The sequence below is a fragment of the Lygodium microphyllum genome, chromosome 10 (genome assembly GCF_053477565.2).
Source record: "Lygodium microphyllum isolate KBCC chromosome 10, Lygodium_microphyllum_v1.1.10, whole genome shotgun sequence".
Taxonomy (NCBI): domain Eukaryota; kingdom Viridiplantae; phylum Streptophyta; class Polypodiopsida; order Schizaeales; family Lygodiaceae; genus Lygodium; species Lygodium microphyllum.
The window spans coordinates 60,703,224-60,720,920 of NC_141144.1; the positions used below are offsets into that span (position 1 = coordinate 60,703,224).

A 17,697-nucleotide genomic window follows, 5' to 3' on the forward strand; every position below is an offset into this window, starting at 1 on the left:
TTTTCATTAGTAGTGGGTCACAATGACAAGGGAGGCAAACTTGCCTTATTGACCACTTCAAAGGGAAAGGGGTAGAGGGCTCCTATTAATCCACAACTTTGCCAACCCTTTATAGAAAAGAGTAGCCACCATGTAGATGAACTAGGATCAAAGCCCATCAACTACATCACCTACATACTAAATTCATAGGCAATCTTGTCATGTCTTATCAAGATTCATGTTGACCAAAATGCATTTCTACCCACTACCTTTAGCACCCAATCAACTACCAAAGAGGGGTTCAATACTAACTCTTGGATTTTCCTCTTGAAGAAAAACTTGTACTAGCGAGGGTGCAATGCTTTAGCAAGAATGCACTTCATCCTTAATGCAAAGGCCTTCATTAATAGCATGTGAGAAATTGTCAACATTGTAAGAGGCCTCCACCAACTCACCTCAAGTCTTGAGGTAGACTTAGGAATTACCTTTACCACACCTTGAATGAGCTATGGAGGGATCATCGTTTGATTGACACATGCAATCAAAAATTTAGTGCAATCTTGCTTGCAAACTTCCCACATGGGTTTGTACAATCCCATGAGGAGCCCACCCACTCCAAGGGATTTGTCAACCTTCATACACAAGGAAGCATAGGTCCCTTCATCAGTTCACAAGGGGGAGCTAATTCGAGCTCCTATCTCCGCAAGAATGATTTGAGGGAATCCATCAAAGAGATCTTTAAGCCTTCTTTCATACTTGAAAGGGCACTCAAAATTTGTTACCTACAATTGTTGAATGTGAAACACCACCAATACGCCTTCATTGTGTGCAACTTTCTATCCTAGCTCATTGTATCAAATTGAAGAGGGTTAAGTTTGAGCTCCTACCCTAGCTTTCAAATGTAGCTCAAGGCATTTTTCCACAATCATCACAACACTACCAAACCAAGGAGCCAAGCACATGGGAGGGATACCTACAATAGTAAGTTTGTGCTTTTAAAGCAAAACCAATGGACAATGAATCTGGTGAAACAATCATAGCATAGTTCAAAAAGCATATGGTGTTGACTACTTAGGGTTTCGATATATTTAGAAACTCTGGTAGATGTAATGTTTGCATTTCCTGCAGTGGCACTCAAAATAATTTGAAGTTACAATCTAGGAGAACAATGCTTTCTCATATACACCTTTGAGAGCGAGCTCTCTCTCTCTCTCTCTAACATTAGTCATATGTGTTTCTTAACTTCCTCTCATACACATTGGTCATAATCTCAATTCTCGACTTCTTAGGGAAATTTAAGTTCATTGATTTACTCGCTCAAAGAAACAAACATATTGCAAAACATGGTAAGTAAACAAGCTTACTAATATCCCTTGGAGATGAAAAAACCTATGTCACATCAAGCAACTATTGACTACGATAAAACCTACTTAAAACTCATGCTTTAAATACCCTACCCAATCACATCAAGCAACTATTGACTACGATAAAATCAAGCAACTATTGACTACTTAAAACCTACTTAAAACTCATGCTTTAAATACCCTACCCATCCTGCGGCTACAGGCAATATGCCAATCTAGGCTATAATTCTCTGGTTCATGTGAATAATTGCTATGTGATGAAGCGAGTGCCTATCTACCAAATAACTTAAGACTGATTAATCTACCCTACAGCCCCTTAAACATTAAATGTACTCCAGAGAACTAGTACTAGAAATTACACTAACAGAGATGAACCGTCTTCACAATGCTACCAATCTTAGATCACACTTAAAACCACTGGAAAAACATGCAAGATTTGCAGTGACCATAAGAAAAGCCTCAGATTCAAGTGGGATTATAGACAGAATCTGAAGGGATAACTTGTTTGGTGGAAGCTGAGAAAACACCTACCATTCAAATCAAAGACAGCAGACACAAGAAGCCACACAAATAAAGGAGCCAAGCTCTATGCTCAGAAAAGTACTTCAGACGAAGTTTGTGATGCTGATGTCCAAGCATCTCCATGACTGTACAGGAGTTTCCAAATATCTGTCGATTTATAATCACAGAATACTTCTTGACACCAACCACAAAACCAAGCAGGTTACAACACGCAAGTACAGCCTACACACCAGTCCAATTTAACTGGCAGTTTGAACCTTCCACAGATCCATTTTCAGTCAATCAGTCTCATTGTGCCTCAAAGCATTCGCCCTCGGAGAATGGCCTCAGCTTTGCGAACTTCTTTCAAGGTTCCAATAACAAAAACCTGCACACATACTGGACTCTTACTTAAGGATCCAAAAATGGATGCCATCTGCAATAAAAACTTATTGAACTTGTTCAGAAAGCTTAAATTGGGTACCTTGTCTGAGGGCCCTTTGGCACCGCCGATAAATATATTGGCTCTGCGCTCACGATAAGATTTGTTGTTAGCATCTGCACTCCAACAGTAAGACAATGTAGACCATATTGAGCTTCTGCAACCTACTTAGGAAGCAATCTGTACTAAACGCATTGCATATGCAAGCCACAGCTTCCTGCCCAAGCATGCAAGATGCAGCAATACTCTTTAAGTCTGAGTTATCAGTAAAGGCCAATACCTGCACGACTCCTTGATGGGTAAAATGGAGGCACCCTTCCTGCCTATGACACGCCCCATTCTTCCTGGGGGCACATCCACAACAGATAGAACTTCTTGCAACTCGTCAGCCTCTCCTCTTACTTGCTCTGCAGCAAAACCTCAGTATTTCAGAAGCTGCAACTTGCTAGCTCTTCCTCAATAAAAGAGTTGGCATTCAAAACCAGAGCAAATAGAAACAAAACAGAAAACTAACATATTTCCAACTTCTATTTTCTTGGAAAAAGAAAAGTCTTAGATTCTTTTTCTTTGTGTTGATTGTCAGCCACCCAGATAAAACTGCTTACTCAAAAATTCTATAATAAACAAAGCCCTATCTTCTGTATCATTTTCCAAAATGGATATGTTCTCTCAATTAATCTTTTTCCCTTTTTTCTTTGCAACAAATTATAATTGTTTATCTGGAAGACAATTGAATATTTTTGGTCTGAGACCTCCAGAGAAGCTTGTTCAAGCAGTCTTTGAAGGTGTCCATAAAAAAACAAGTCACAAGGTATGTGAATTCTCTTAAACTTTAATTCTAGAAAGGCCACAATATTTGCAGATAAAAAGTATTTTATCCAAGCGTGGGGCCATGAAGTGACTAGAAGTCGACAAGAAAGTGCCACATTTGTGTCTCTTAATCATTCTTGTGGAATAAGAGAAGGCAAACAAAGATGTACAAAAAATATCCACAATCTCAGACAAGGACTCAAATTTAGCCAAAAAAGTACAGCAACAATCTAGGATTTATTACATACATTCCAAATCATTACAAAGTCAAAGGTGAATACTTGAAGGCCAACGCTAAATTAGAAGGCACTTGGTACACTGTTGAATGTTCCCAGAATACATTAAGCTTCAAAGTATACCATTCAATCCGTTGCAAATCTTGTAATATTTGTAAAATGTCAAAGAGATACATCTGATCTCAAGAAATGTCTAGCATACTCCTGAAATAGAAATTTGTAGAGAACTGGCCATTCAATTTACCCACAGTTCAACAAGAAAATCCTGGACATGTACATTTCAACTAATGAGAAAGATGTCAACCTGGAGGAGCTGGAAGAGCTGGCCAATCTTGACAATCCTCACCATCAATGCAAAAACAGCGACAATAAAGAGATCCTCTGACAGCAAGTTGCCATACTGTGATCTCTCCCAGTTTTTCCACCATCATGTGATGTATATGAAGAAGAAACCTTACATCATCTGCAGCAACACGTTTCATTCTCTCTGTCAATGGCCGTTGTGTCCAAAATTCTGGATTCTGCACACACAAGGAGTCAGTTTTCCATACATGACTTTTGAAGTTCATCCAGTAAACCCCCCCCCCCCCCCCCCAAGGGTGAAAAAAGGAAAAATTAAAAATAATATTATTACAACTTGTTGCAGTACAAATATAATCCCCATAATCTGATCACCTTTCTTAGTAGGCTACGAACTTCTTCCTTTTCATTATAAGCCACCCCTGCAATGAAGCATCCACGTTACACTCAGCTATATTGAAACAGTGGAGAGTCCAATTCAACACAGAAAAGTAAAACAAAAAAGACCCTCAATTAGATCTGGTTCTACATGAGGTTAAAAATATTAAAACCCAGGTAGAATCCAAATCTCAATAATTAAAATGTAATGTAATGAACAAACTTACAAGCAATTAAATTGGTTTTTAAATGAATTACGGCTCCAACTCCAATCCCATATAAGAATCACGTTCAACTAACTAGGCACTAGTATAACAAAAAAATGCAACCACAGCACAAGTTGATCAAAGTTGATGCTTCAAGCTCATGCAATTCTGCCGGAGTCCAGGAGCAGATTATGTCTGCCCTGCTTATCAATTGCTGCCAAACAACACAACTATCAAATTCTAAAGGCTAAAAAATAGCAGTGCTCCACAGTGATGTCAGTTGAACATCTATGCTCAATGACCCAATTTTACAAGCATGGTAAGGTAGAAAACACAGGGCTGAACTGCACATCGGAAGATGATCAGAAATGGTGATGCTTAGGACTGGCAGCAATCACAATACACAAGCTGTTCTTACCGGTCTAACCTGTTGAGAAACCCTTCACCCGCGTTTTGCATTTTTGTGTTTCTGCGTTTTGCGTTTAGGGTTTGCAGCCCCAAAAAGGGGCATCATCCTAGACTGACTATGCCTATTTATAGGCCACTCTCTCATTCATTCCTCACGGCTGATTCATTCGGTCCGTCACTTCTTCTCTCCAGCCTCTCCACTACCCTCACACCCCTTCAGGAGGACATTGTGGTTCGTGGTACGTGGCTGTCTTCATCATCTTCCTTGTGCTACGGCACCCTTGTTCCCTTGTATCACATTCACTCCATGATTCAGAACTTCATCATTCCATTTATCAGAGTTTCTTCTCTCTTCTCTTCTCTTCTCCATGTTTGCTGAGTTCACTCCGCGTTCCTCCCCGCCAACCCTACTGTCTTGCTGGTACGTCATCTTTTGACATGGTATCAGAGTTGGATCTGCTCAAACAGCGGCAAAGATCCTCCACTCCAGTGAAGGCAAAGACCGGTGGCGGGTTCGGCATCCACTTATCTTCTTTTTCCGCTGCATCAAAATCTCGTTTTTGCAGGTTTCAAGTGTTTTCAGCCTGCTGCCCACACCCCTTTCGCGGAGAACATCGCAGTCTTAGTTGTCCCTTGCTATCATCTACAGTCTAGCACCTGTTTCCAGCCTTCCACCCGCAGTTTGTAGCTGTTTACAGCAAAGTGACTGTTGTTGATCACTCTCCATTCAGAAAACAATCTCGTTTTTGCATATTTCAGGTATTTCAGCTTGCTGCCCACACCCCGGACATGGAGGACATTGCAGTCCAAGTTGGCCATTGCTGTCTACAACAGTCTGGCGCCTGTTTCCAGCCTACCACGCACTGTTCGGAGCTGATTTCAGCATACTGATTGCTGCTGCTGTTTTTTTCTGCGTTTTTAGTCTTCTCTCTCCTGCAAGCTGTCCTGCCTGCGTTTTTAGTATTTCTCTCACCTACTGCCTACGTTTTTTGTCTTTCTCTCTCCTGCAGGCTGTTTTTCCTGCGTTTTCAGTCTCTCTCCTACAGGCTGTCCTGCCTGCGTTTTTAGTCTTTCTCTCACCTGTTGCCTACGTTTTTAGTCTTTCTCTCTCCTGCAAACTGTCCTGCCTACGTTTTTAGTCTTTCTCTCTCCTCACCTGTGTTTTTCTACTGGTTGCAAACTCTTACTGCTGGTCACATCCTCCTTCCACTGGTAGCTCACTTCCAGCCCTTCCACTGCCCTCCCACCCCTTGAGGTGAACATTGCGGTTCGTGCTTCACACTGCCCTTACACCCCTTGAGGCGGACATTGCAGTTCGTGGTTCATGGTGGCTGACCTCTTCCTTCTTCAACAAGGCATACTGGTACCCATAGCTTCTTTACCAATAGATGACCAGAATATTGGATGCTCCTACTATGGCATCACTGGACACACCACCGATGCTTGCCGACTTCGATCCTTGCTCCCCATCCCCCCGGAGTATATACGTCTTCCACCAGGCACTCCTTGTGCCACCTCTCCTTTCTGGGCCACAAAGATCATTCTACATCGACTATTAGAGTACTATGCTCAAGGCACTAAGACACATCCGATGCGCACTACGTCCTTTTGAGCATATGGAGGATCGATTAGTGCTATGACCTCCTGGAGATTGTCGCAATGTTAACGGCAATCTTCTCCCACTTATTTTTAGGTACAGTGGCTTCCACGACCTATGGATCTGCAGTCCGCTCCATCGAGAGACAGTGATTGTTTGATACCATCTCCTCATCAGTCTACTCCTTCCAGAGACAGTGGCTGCTCGACTCCTTCCTCTTCTTTGGCTACCCAGTTTGCTCCACTGAGAGAGCGACTGTTGCCCACCTCTTGCTCATTCTGAGCCCCACCCTTCCCCACCCTCGACTACCCAGGTTCGAGAGGCTACCTCTGGGAGCTCTTCGGCACCCCAGATACCTTTAGCATGACCAGCGGCACTTCCTTCGTCATCAGACATTTCGGAGTCCGTGATCCATGAGTTTTTGGATTCCCTATCTACTTCAAAGAGAGATTCAGAGGGAGATGTTATTTCTTTGCCCTCAAAGGGGATATCTACTTCTTCTTCGACTTCAACAGGGGCCCCTCCACCTCCCATCTCAAAGGGGAAACCTACTCCACATGAAGTTCTTCACCCATCCTCTACTTTCTTGGGGTGGCTATCTTCGACCGGTCATCTCTTCTACTGATACCCAGGATCTTCAGGTACTACCTATATCGCGAGGCCTTCGTATTCCTTCCAGCATGGATGCACGGAGCTAGTGGCTTCTCTCCCAAGGTTGTATTTCGGATTCTCCAGTTCACTCTGTCTATTGGTCTTTACTGTAGGTTCCCTTTCCGGTGGAAATCTTGGATCTTAGGGATCCTCTACATCTTCTTCCTCCTCTTCTCTTCTTGTCTTGGTCACTTGGTTAGCATGGAGCCACCTCCCAAGATCGAGTACGGGCATATCCTTATGATTCTTAACACCACACAAAGTCTAACATTCCTCCTATACATTGCATGTTTTCATCATCTTTGTACTAGGGCGCTGAGGCAAGTGAACAATTTCCCCACGAGAGACACTGTCCAAGTGGCACCTACTATATGAGCATTCTTCAACATGTAGCATTCCATCTCCATATCTCTTCTCTTGTTCCTCTTTTTGGGCCTGAGAGGGGGTGTTGAGAAACCCTTCACCCGCAGTTTGCGTTTTTGAGTTTCTGCGTTTTGCGTTTAGGGTTTGCAGTCCCTAAAAGGGGCGCCATCCTAGACTAACTATGCCTATTTATAGGCCACTCTCTCATTCATTCCTCACGGCTGATTCATTCAGTCTGTCACTTCTTCTCTCCAGCCTCTCCACTACCCTCACACCCCTTCAGGAGGACATGCGGTTCGTGGTACATGGCTGTCTTCATCATCTTCCTTGTGCTACGGCACCCTTGTTCCCTTGTATCACATTCACTCCATGATTCAGAACTTCATCATTCCATTCATCAAAGTTTCTTCTCTCTTCTCTTCTCTTCTCCATGTTTGCTGAGTTCACTCCGTGTCCCTCCCCGCCAACTCTACTGTCTCGCTAGTACGTCATCTTTTGACACAACCTTGCTGCCAAACCCCAACTGTCCAATCTTATAAGCTGCAAAATAGAACTGCTCCACAATGGTGTCAGTTGAACATATATGCTCAACAACCGGAGTTTACAAGCATGGTAAGGAATAAAACATGGGGCTGTACTGCACATAGGAAGATGATCAGAAATGGTGATGCTTAGGATTGGCAGCAATCCAACACACATGCTGTTCACACAAGCCTAACCTTGTAAGACACAGCGTAAGTGTTGTGCACCATAAGAATGCTTGGGATAATGATAATGCACAATATATGCAAATATGCAGAGCATGAATGAAACTGGATGCACACTCACCTACTTGTACACTCGGGCTTTATGCATCCTTTTGGCTAATGGCTTGACTTTTCCTTTCTATGAGAATGAAATGTTCATACAAAATAGCACAGTCATCGCTGTGTGTGACCGGAGTGCACTTGGTGCATGCAACACAGCCACATTCAAAGCCTTGGACACTGCAATCTGAACAAGCTTGTTTGTATGTCGGAGATCCAATTCACACAGACAAAGGACCATCTAGCCTCCATCCTCATCAACCATGCTCACCCAACTGTTGGCCCCCTACGTTAATAGGTAGAATTCCTGAGCTGGCTAGGAAGCATCACAAATCACAGCCACAGAGCCTGGGTGGATGAAAGATCTGTTGCTTGTAACTCTATATAAACCTAGGTGCAGATGCATTAGCACCAACTTTCCTGAACGACTAAACATGAACAGGACTTGAAACTCGTCCATGGTCCTAGTCACAAACACCTTTGCATGATCACTCAGGGTCCCATGTAATTCAAAGCAACTAACTTATATCCCTATTTCGTCTCACATAATGATGATTACTTCCAGAAGTTCAATAAACTTAAGTTGCTGAAATTTTGAGCCATTAAGGACGCATCACTAAGAACAGCAGATTTCAAAGAGCAAACACCCACAAGCCCCAGATTTTCGATTTCTGTGCATACCCATTGCATTCTAATATCTAGATGTAGACAGTTAAGAAAAATGAAACATTTAAGCCTGTCTAGAACCTTCAGCACATAATCAGCTGCAAATTTGAATTCCTGGGACAGGTAGCGCGTCCATCCAAACATAGCCAATGTTCTCAGCACACCCCTCTCACATGCCCTTACAAGAGGTAAGACATTGATAATTTAGATGAAAGACTGGCTGTCACAAATTATCAAAACTTACCACAGTAGCATGCATCAGCCAAAAGGTCAACAAAAGATATATAGTCATCTGGAATCCACTTCTTGCCTTCTTGCTCCTCAATTAAAGAATAGGCAATCTGCATGTGAACCCACAATCTTTGTAATCAGAATCTCAAAAATAAAAGGATTGTTAACAGAAATCTTCACAAGTGGCATCAACATAAACAATCTAGCCCAGCAAACATCTCAACATAAAGTCCTGAGAGAAAGCACCTATGCACCACACCCAATTAACAAACCTTTAAAGGTAATCAGTTACAATGTGGTGCTACACTTCATTACCTCAGTACACTGAAAAAAAGTTTGCAAAGTAACTTATCTATAAGGTTAAGAATGTAAACATGAAGACCAGATGAGATGACACACTCAAAAATGATGAGGGTTGCATAGGAGCAGCACTGAAACTCAAAGTATAGATAAGTTCTTGACATGTCTTTCGCCTATGCAAATAGAGATAATTCTTGCTACAAGCATTTTGGGTGTAAGCAAAAATCCTTCACAAATCAACCATATTAATCACGGTTACTCAGAGAACACTGTAGGCCGTAAAAGTTCCTTTGAAATCCACATCTTCAGAGTCCTCTTTCTTTCATACCCAAATACAAGAGCACCTTTGCTAAATTCAAAACCGAATGTGGGTAGTGAGAACCATCAGCAAAATAGAACGATGCCTTCAAGTGCAGTATGGCAAAAACCACCAACTTCCCCCTAGGTACAACAAACCTTCATTCTACAGGCAAGACTTCACGCTTCCCACAGATTGTCCACTGTGCATTCAACATGACACAGACCACAAACTCCCCCCTGCGTACAAGCAGGCTGACATGTATGTGTTTGATTCACAAGAATAAGCACATTGTCACTGTGCATTCCAGCCAGAACGAACTGGTAAAAATGACCCTACAGTCAATCTAACTTCTGTACTGGAAGTCTGGACATCCTCCGCATGTCGATGTAACATGGGCAAAATCTTAGACCCCCCACACCCAAGAGTCATTGCAAGTTCAATACCTAAGGGCCAATATGGCCTAAGACTTGCACCAATAACACGAATAACTGACATGGATGGCATTAGCAGAAAAAAAAAATTGCCTCTATCATGGGCAAACATGACCTCGTTGTAATTTTTAATTGTTGGTTATAAAATGTTCAGCAGGATGGAGAGATCCAGGGGTGGGACACCACCAGCCAAGATCAAAGGCAACCAAATACAGACCCCTAGGATGGCCATTGGCCATAAAGGAGAAGACGACACAATACTTGACCAACAACTAAGCGACATGAACAAAGCCACTGAACCTGGCCATGATGTGATTTTAATGCTCTTTTTGAATGGAAACAAAGGCGTCACCTTGTTGGCCTATTCATCACGTCACATATTATAATCTTATTACTTTGTCATATGGTATCCCTTGCTTTCTCAAGGTTCCTTGGTTATAAATGAGGTCTATGAAACCCAACACTCTCATCATTGTTTGAATTTTTATCTTATGACACTAGAAAGCCATAAACAAAGCCTCCGTGTCCTCCTATAACTTGGCCAGTTAAGTCTTATTTTCCCAAGCTTCCTTTGGTTAAAAAGGCATTCACTAAACCTAACAAAAGACTCTATTTTGACTCTTTGCCTTATGAGAAATCTAATAAAAGCCTCAAAATTCTTCTTGTAACAAAAATATGCAGTTGCAAAGATCCCCTATTTCCTAAACCAGGAACTGCTTGATGCTCCTTGGAAATGTCTGTTTAGAGCTGCTTTGATGATCAATAGGTCTAACCATATATATTGGCCAAATGTTGCTTTACAAGGCCTGTTGTCAAGGTGCTTGTACGCTCCTCAAAGAAGGCTCTCTGTGTCAACTTTGGGCCTCTGAAAAATAGATTATAAGGGAAGTTTGAGCACATGCTCCACCAAGGTGAACTGAAGAGTATTGTAACATAATTACCAAATTCATGTACCCCTTGTTTTCCATGTAAAAGGTCTTAAGAGTTTTGGAGCTTGGTATCTGAGCTATGACAAAGTGTCTTGCCAATGAAAACAAAAGTGAAGCTATATTTGTAAGATAATAACCTTCTTTTCATAAAATAAAAACACAATATCATAGAAGTGATCCATCATCATAGAAATATGTCACCAAAATGACAAAAGAACTTAAAGCACTTAATGAGTTATTTAAACTTGCCAAGACTTTTATTTAAAATGAACTTCAATCCTAGAACCCCCAACTCTTGGCATGGTGATCATTGCACCGGCAATGAAGGATTTAATACCAAGCATGCAATAGACAAGTGTACACACTGTGGTATGAGAGTAGCACCAAAGGATCAAGGTGCAATGTGAAACTTTCATTAAACTAGAAATTTGCACCTTAGAGTTGAGTTACTTTTAAGACTCGCCCTTAAGCAACCTTAAGTTACAAAGCGAGCCTTGTGCTTAAGTTTGGTCCAGTCAACAACTCACATATGATTGATGACTCAAGCCTCAATTAGCCTTATAACTAAATTCACAATTTGATTAAAAGTAGCTGGTCACTCATTTAGAAAGTTGAGCTTCGCCATTGGAGTCTCCTCTCTCATTTAAGCGGGCCAAGTGTGAAGCTAACCACTCTACTTTTCTTCGCTGCAAAAATTGTAAGTTTCAGTCATGGAACATGAGTTGGCAACATGTATGTAGTGCGCACAACAACTAATCTTCTCCTCTCGGCATGGGAATCCATTGGGCAGCTCTATAAGTCTGCAGCAAGGTATGATACTATTTTGAATCTAAATATCATAAAAACAAGTTATTACAGCATCAGGGGCTGAGATCCTCTCCTCTAGGTTCAAATGCCGACTTTCATTTTAGGGTTTGGCAAGCTATGTCAGAGTGCAGCGGTGCGAAAGCATAGGACTGAGAGAGAGAGAACGCAGAGAGAGAAGAGAGAGAAAGAGACAGTGGACGATGAAGATCTGCTGTATAGAGAATGCTGAATACAAAGATATGCAGATATATACACGGGCGCAGTGCGCTGGACTGCGTGTCTCCACCTCGACGATGCAACCTGCTGTCCACCTCGAAGTCCGCTGCAGTCTGCACTATCTGCTGTCTGAAATCTGTGAACAGAGACAGAATCTGCGCATCACCGGTCTGTAATCTGCGAGCAGAGAAGTGTGGGAGACTGCTGGGAACGTCGGCTATTTATAGCCAGAATCTGCCAGAAAGTAGGGCGCAAACAGGACAGGTCGGCTGCATTAAATGAAGCCGACTGGGCTGCAGGCAGTCGGACTGCCACGTGGCAGTCCGACTGTGCAGACTGCCTGCCTGCCTGGCTATGATCTCTAACATGTCAGAGTGCAGCGGTGCGGAAGCGTAGGACTGAGAGAGAGAGAACGCAGAGAGAGAGGAGAGAGAAAGAGACAGTGGACGATGAAGATCTGCTGTATAGAGAACGCAGAGAGAGAAGAGAGAGAAAGAGACAGTGGACGATGAAGATCTGCTGTATAGAGAATGCTGAATACAAAGATATGCAGATATATACACGGGCGCAGTGCGCTGGACTGCGTGTCTCCACCTCGACGATGCAACCTGCTGTCCATGGCCTTCCAGTTCGGATCCATAGGAGTAGAGAGGGCCCGACAATCCTCCATCTCAAAAGACACCAAGAGCTCCTGTACATATCTCTGTTGAGAGATAAAGATCCCCCTCTGAGACTCATAAATCTCATGGCCCAAAAAGAAATGGAGTAGACCCAAGTCCGTCATCTCGAACGTCCGATGTAAAGCTGACTTCGTCTCTTGGACCTGCTGTGCAGCATCACCTGTGGCAATCAAATCATCAACATATAATACAAACAGCACACAACCATCCTCGGAAGTGTGAACATACAACTGCGGATCGGCCTTGGACCGCCGTTGATATCCCAACTGAGACTGGAGGAACGAATCAATCTTCTCGTTCCATGCACGCGGAGCCTGCTTGAGGCCATACAAGGCCTTCTTCAACCTGTAGACTTGCCCATCTGAAGAACCAAAGCCAGGAGGCTGCTCAACATAGATCTCCTCCTTCAAATCACCATTGAGGAAGGCCGACTTCACATCCAATTGATAAACAGGCCATCTCCTATGGCCAGCCAAAGCAAGAACAACTCTAATGGTCGCCATACGAGCTGTGGGGGCAAAAGTATCATGACAGTCAATACCTAGGCGCTGTACAAAACCTTTAGCAACAAGGTGAGCCTTGTGCTTATCCAAAGTACCATCGCTTAGGTATTTGGTCTTGAAGACCCACTTGACTCCAATCACCTTCTTCTTCGGGGGGCGTGGCACGAGTAACCAAGTGCCATTCCTCTCAATAGCCTCCAATTCGGCTTCCATAGCTTTCTTCCATGGTGCGGACTGTAAAGCCTCCTTCACGAAGGTGGGCTCTCGATCCTGCATAACACGGGTCAGCAAACAATAGTTGGAGCAAACAAGCTCCATAGAATGTGCCTGGTGCCTCCGTGACCGCCGCGGACCATCCTGCGGTCCCCACTCCTCAGGAACCCCCTCGATCCGTGAATCACGGAGTGTGTCACGGGCCCAGCGAGGAGGAGGCCGAACCTCCCCTCGACGTTCTCCATCAGCAGAAGACTCTGGAATATCCACCAGTGGTAACTCCGCAAAGGTGTCCGGTGGAACAGTAGACTCTGTGTCAGAAACAGAATCATAATCAAAAGGCACGGGCTCCAGTGGAACTGAAGAAGGAGCCCAACTTTCCCCTGGATCTCCAAGAACGGGATGCTCCTCACCCGTTGAAGTAGCCGGAACCTCCACAAACCGCACATCACGGCTAGTGTACACATCCCGCTTGACGGGATCATACAGTCGGTAGCCTTGGGACTGGGAACTGTAGCCAACAAATACCTGTTTTCGGGAAGCCGCTTCAAATTTATCACAGTGAGCCTTGGGAATGTGAACATAGGCATCACACCCAAAGACACGAAAGTAAGAAACATCTGGCTTCGTCCCAAAATAAGCCTCAAATGGGGTCATCCCTTCCACGGCCGAAGTAGGGGATCGATTAAGGATGTGGACTGCAGTAGCCATAGCCTCGGCCCACAGAACCTGAGGGGTCTGTCGGTGCTCCATCATGGTGCGCGCCATCTCGATCACACTGCGGTTCTTCCGTTCAAGAATACCATTTTCTTGAGGAGTATTGGTATTGGCAAACTCCTGGTGAATTCCTCTATCTGCACAAAACCGAGCAAACTCATTAGAAACAAATTCACCTCCCTTGTCGGATCGCAAGGTCTTCAACTTCCGGCCCGATCGGTTCTCCTCAAAGAGAAGCCAATCCTTGAAGTGCGAGAAAGCTTCCGACTTTAATGCCAAAAAGTAGGCCCATGTCATCCTGCTATAGTCATCCACGATCAGCATGAAGTACGAGCTCCCACGCAGGGACTCATTCCTCATAGGGCCACATAGATCCGTAGATACTAGCTCCATCGGTGAAGCAGACCACCGCGAAGCTGTGCAAACAATAGTTGGAGCAAACAAGCTCCGTAGAATGTGCCTGGTGCCTCCGTGACCGCCGCAGACCATCCTGCGGTCCCCACTCCTCAGGAACCCCCTCGATCCCTGAATCACGGAGTGTGTCACGGGCCCAGCGAGGAGGAGGCCGAACCTCCCCTCGACGTTCTCCATCAGCAGAAGACTCTGGAATATCCACCAGTGGTAACTCCGCAAAGGTGTCCGGTGGAACAGTAGACTCTGTGTCAGAAACAGAATCATAATCAAAAGGCACGGGCTCCAGTGGAACTGAAGAAGGAGCTCCCCTGGATCTCCAAGAACGGGATGCTCCTCACCCGTTGAAGTAGCCGGAACCTCCACAAACCGCACATCACGGCTAGTGTACACATCCCGCTTGACGGGATCATACAGTCGGTAGCCTTGGGACTGGGAACTGTAGCCAACAAATACCTGTTTTCGAGAAGCCGCTTCAAATTTATCACGGTGAGCCTTGGGAATGTGAACATAGGCATCACACCCAAAGACACGAAAGTAAGAAACATCTGGCTTCGTCCCAAAATAAGCCTCAAATGGGGTCATCCCTTCCACAGCCGAAGTAGAGGATCGATTAAGGATGTGGACTGCAGTAGCCACAGCCTCGGCCCACAGAACCTGAGGGGTCTGTCGGTGCTCCATCATGGTGCGCGCCATCTCGATCACACTGCGGTTCTTCCGTTCAAGAATACCATTTTCTTGAGGAGTATTGGTATTGGCAAACTCCTGGTGAATTCCTCTATCTGCACAAAACCGAGCAAACTCATTAGAAACAAATTCACCTCCCTTGTCGGATCGCAAGGTCTTCAACTTCCGGCCCGATCGGTTCTCCTCAAAGAGAAGCCAATCCTTGAAGTGCGAGAAAGCTTCTGACTTTAATGCCAAAAAGTAGGCCCATGTCATCCTGCTATAGTCATCCACCATCAGCATGAAGTACGAGCTCCCACGCAGGGACTCATTCCTCATAGGGCCACATAGATCTGTAGATACTAGCTCCATCGATGAAGTAGATATGGATTTTCGAACACATTACAATTTATAAGTTTGAGACTAGTGTTGAAGTTGACAAGGTCATTATGTACCCATGTGTTATGTCCTTGGACATCTAGATAGGCACTAGTAGCATTGGTCATAGTGGTCATGAAGTGACTTAGTGCGAATGTACTGAAAGCACTTTGGGGTTAGGGCATCAGAGTCCTATTTATAGGAGTAAAGGCCCCACTGTGCACATCATTGTGTAATTACCACTCTTGGACTCTTGGCCAATTGGTTGACACATTCATAAGCTAGGATGGTGTAGACTAGTATGGGACACCAACCCTTGGGATGTGGTCATAACCCGGAGTGCTGCTAGCTCCCAACCTTGGGGGTAAGCTTCTTTGGCTCTCGGCTAGGAGATGAGTATGATAACCAATCCCTTTGATTGATGTAACGCATCCAGATGGATGCTAGTAGGATTGGTCACAGTGGTCATGAAGTGACTTAGTGTGAATGCACTAAGGGCGCTTTGGGGTTAGGGCAGCCAAGTCCTATTTATAGGACTCAAGGCTCCATTGTACACATCATTGTGTAATTACCACTCTTGGACACTTGGCCCGTTGGCCAACACAGTCATAAATCCGGATGATGTGGACTAGTCGTATGGGACACCAACTCTCGAGATGTGGTTGTGACCTAGAGCGCTGCTAGTTGCCAAGCTCGAGGGTGAGCCCATAGGTGAAACACACGATGATGTGTACAATGGGGCCTCGAGTCCTATAAATAGGACTAATAGGACTCGCCTGCCCTAACTCTAAAGTGCTTTTAGTGCATTCGCACTATGTCACTTTACATCGTTGCATGATCACACAATGATGTGCACAATGGAGCCTTGAGTCTTATAAATATCCGAAGTGCCCTTAGAGCTTTCACACTAAGTCACTTCATGACCACTATGACCAATCCTACTAGTGCCCATCTGCATGTCCAAGGTCGTAACACCATGGATCAATTGTGCTATGAGAAATCACTAGAATACAAGAAGTTGTGACTAATTTCAAGCATACATTGGTAATCTAAAGAAATACCAAAAGAGGCACCAAGCTTTAGGGTGGCCAACAAGTGTCATGTGTGGTATAGGATCACTCTAGCTCTTGTTGTATGTGAACTTTTATTGCTGAATTTATTGTTATACTAGATTAAAGTGTTTGCCAAAAGGTGATTTACTACCCTTTGGGTTTCCAAGGGCTTGTTTCATGATTCCATTGTCGCACATCGCCATCTTTCTAAAGGAGGTGAGCTTGTGTTCATCTTGGAAAACAAACACATGCATTTTGGCTTACTGTAATTCAATAGTAGCAAGGTTTATACTCACCAAACAATGTACAGCAAGGCACAAACAATAGAAGATGTCACACAATATCGTAGCAAGAGCAGGGAACAAGAATTTCCTCTTCAAAGGCACTCAACACAAGATTTTGAGTCACCGAATGCTGAATTTGCTGTCCATAATGAACAATCCGCACATTATGCCCTAATAGGCGAACATGTTGCCGAACTACAGTTTCCTGTATATTACAGCATTGCAGGTGCCAATAAATGGAATACTTTTAACTAAAAAGATTGCCCATGAACCTCACTTGGCCGTCTAGAATGCAAAGCAACCTTTTTCCCTTCAACATCCAGAATTGATTGCATAAATTCTGAAAACTGAGGTTGCTGAATCAAACTAAGATGTGGAGTTATGATGCTGAAATGGAAGAGGCCTTGGGGTGAATGATGCCATCGTGGTCATGTCAATGCTGATGAGACAATGCATGAGATTGAGAAGTCATGCTGTGGAGAGTTGGACCCAAAAAATTAAAAACCAAATGTTTGCATGTGATATTGAAGCCCGCTTTGTTCATGGCCCTGTGTTAAAATCCCATAGAGAATGTTAGAAGCATTGTCCATATGTGTCTCACAAGTCATCATTTGCAATACAAGCACCACATCATAATCAATTCTATCAAGCATCAAAGAAAAAGAGCTACGGGATGAGCAGCCACACTCATGAAGATTTGAAATGGTGCAGAATAACTCCTGATATTATGAACTCAAAGTTGAATTAGGAACTTTTCATTTTTTCCATTCTTTCATGCCAGGTCCACTCACAACCAAAATGGTCTGCATAATTGAGTACCAGGCAAAGAATGCTGGGGATATTCTTTCCATATTAAGAGAGATCCCTATAA

At 43.9% G+C, this 17,697-nt stretch overlaps 1 protein-coding gene across 4 annotated transcripts in view; it reads right to left on the reverse strand.

The window, feature by feature from the left end:
- Nucleotides 1–1,785: 1,785 nt before the first annotated feature.
- Nucleotides 1,786–17,697, reverse strand: part of LOC148030062 (3'-5' exonuclease domain-containing protein / K homology domain-containing protein / KH domain-containing protein) — a 33,039-nt gene continuing 17,127 nt past the window's right edge. For 3 of the 4 annotated variants that reach the window (XM_087686340.1, XM_087686341.1, XM_087686339.1), the window contains exons 5-10: nucleotides 8,952–9,048; nucleotides 4,008–4,054; nucleotides 3,637–3,853; nucleotides 2,567–2,693; nucleotides 2,329–2,371; nucleotides 1,786–2,232 (exon numbers count right to left, since the gene is read on the reverse strand). In XM_087686340.1, the coding sequence (XP_087542466.1) occupies nucleotides 2,164–2,232; nucleotides 2,329–2,371; nucleotides 2,567–2,693; nucleotides 3,637–3,853; nucleotides 4,008–4,054; nucleotides 8,952–9,048 (600 nt within the window). In that variant the 3' untranslated portion in view covers nucleotides 1,786–2,163. Of the gene's footprint in view, nucleotides 2,233–2,328; nucleotides 2,403–2,566; nucleotides 2,694–3,636; nucleotides 3,854–4,007; nucleotides 4,055–8,951; nucleotides 9,049–17,697 lie in introns of all 4 variants that reach the window. The other variant, XR_015692125.1, reaches the window with a different exon arrangement.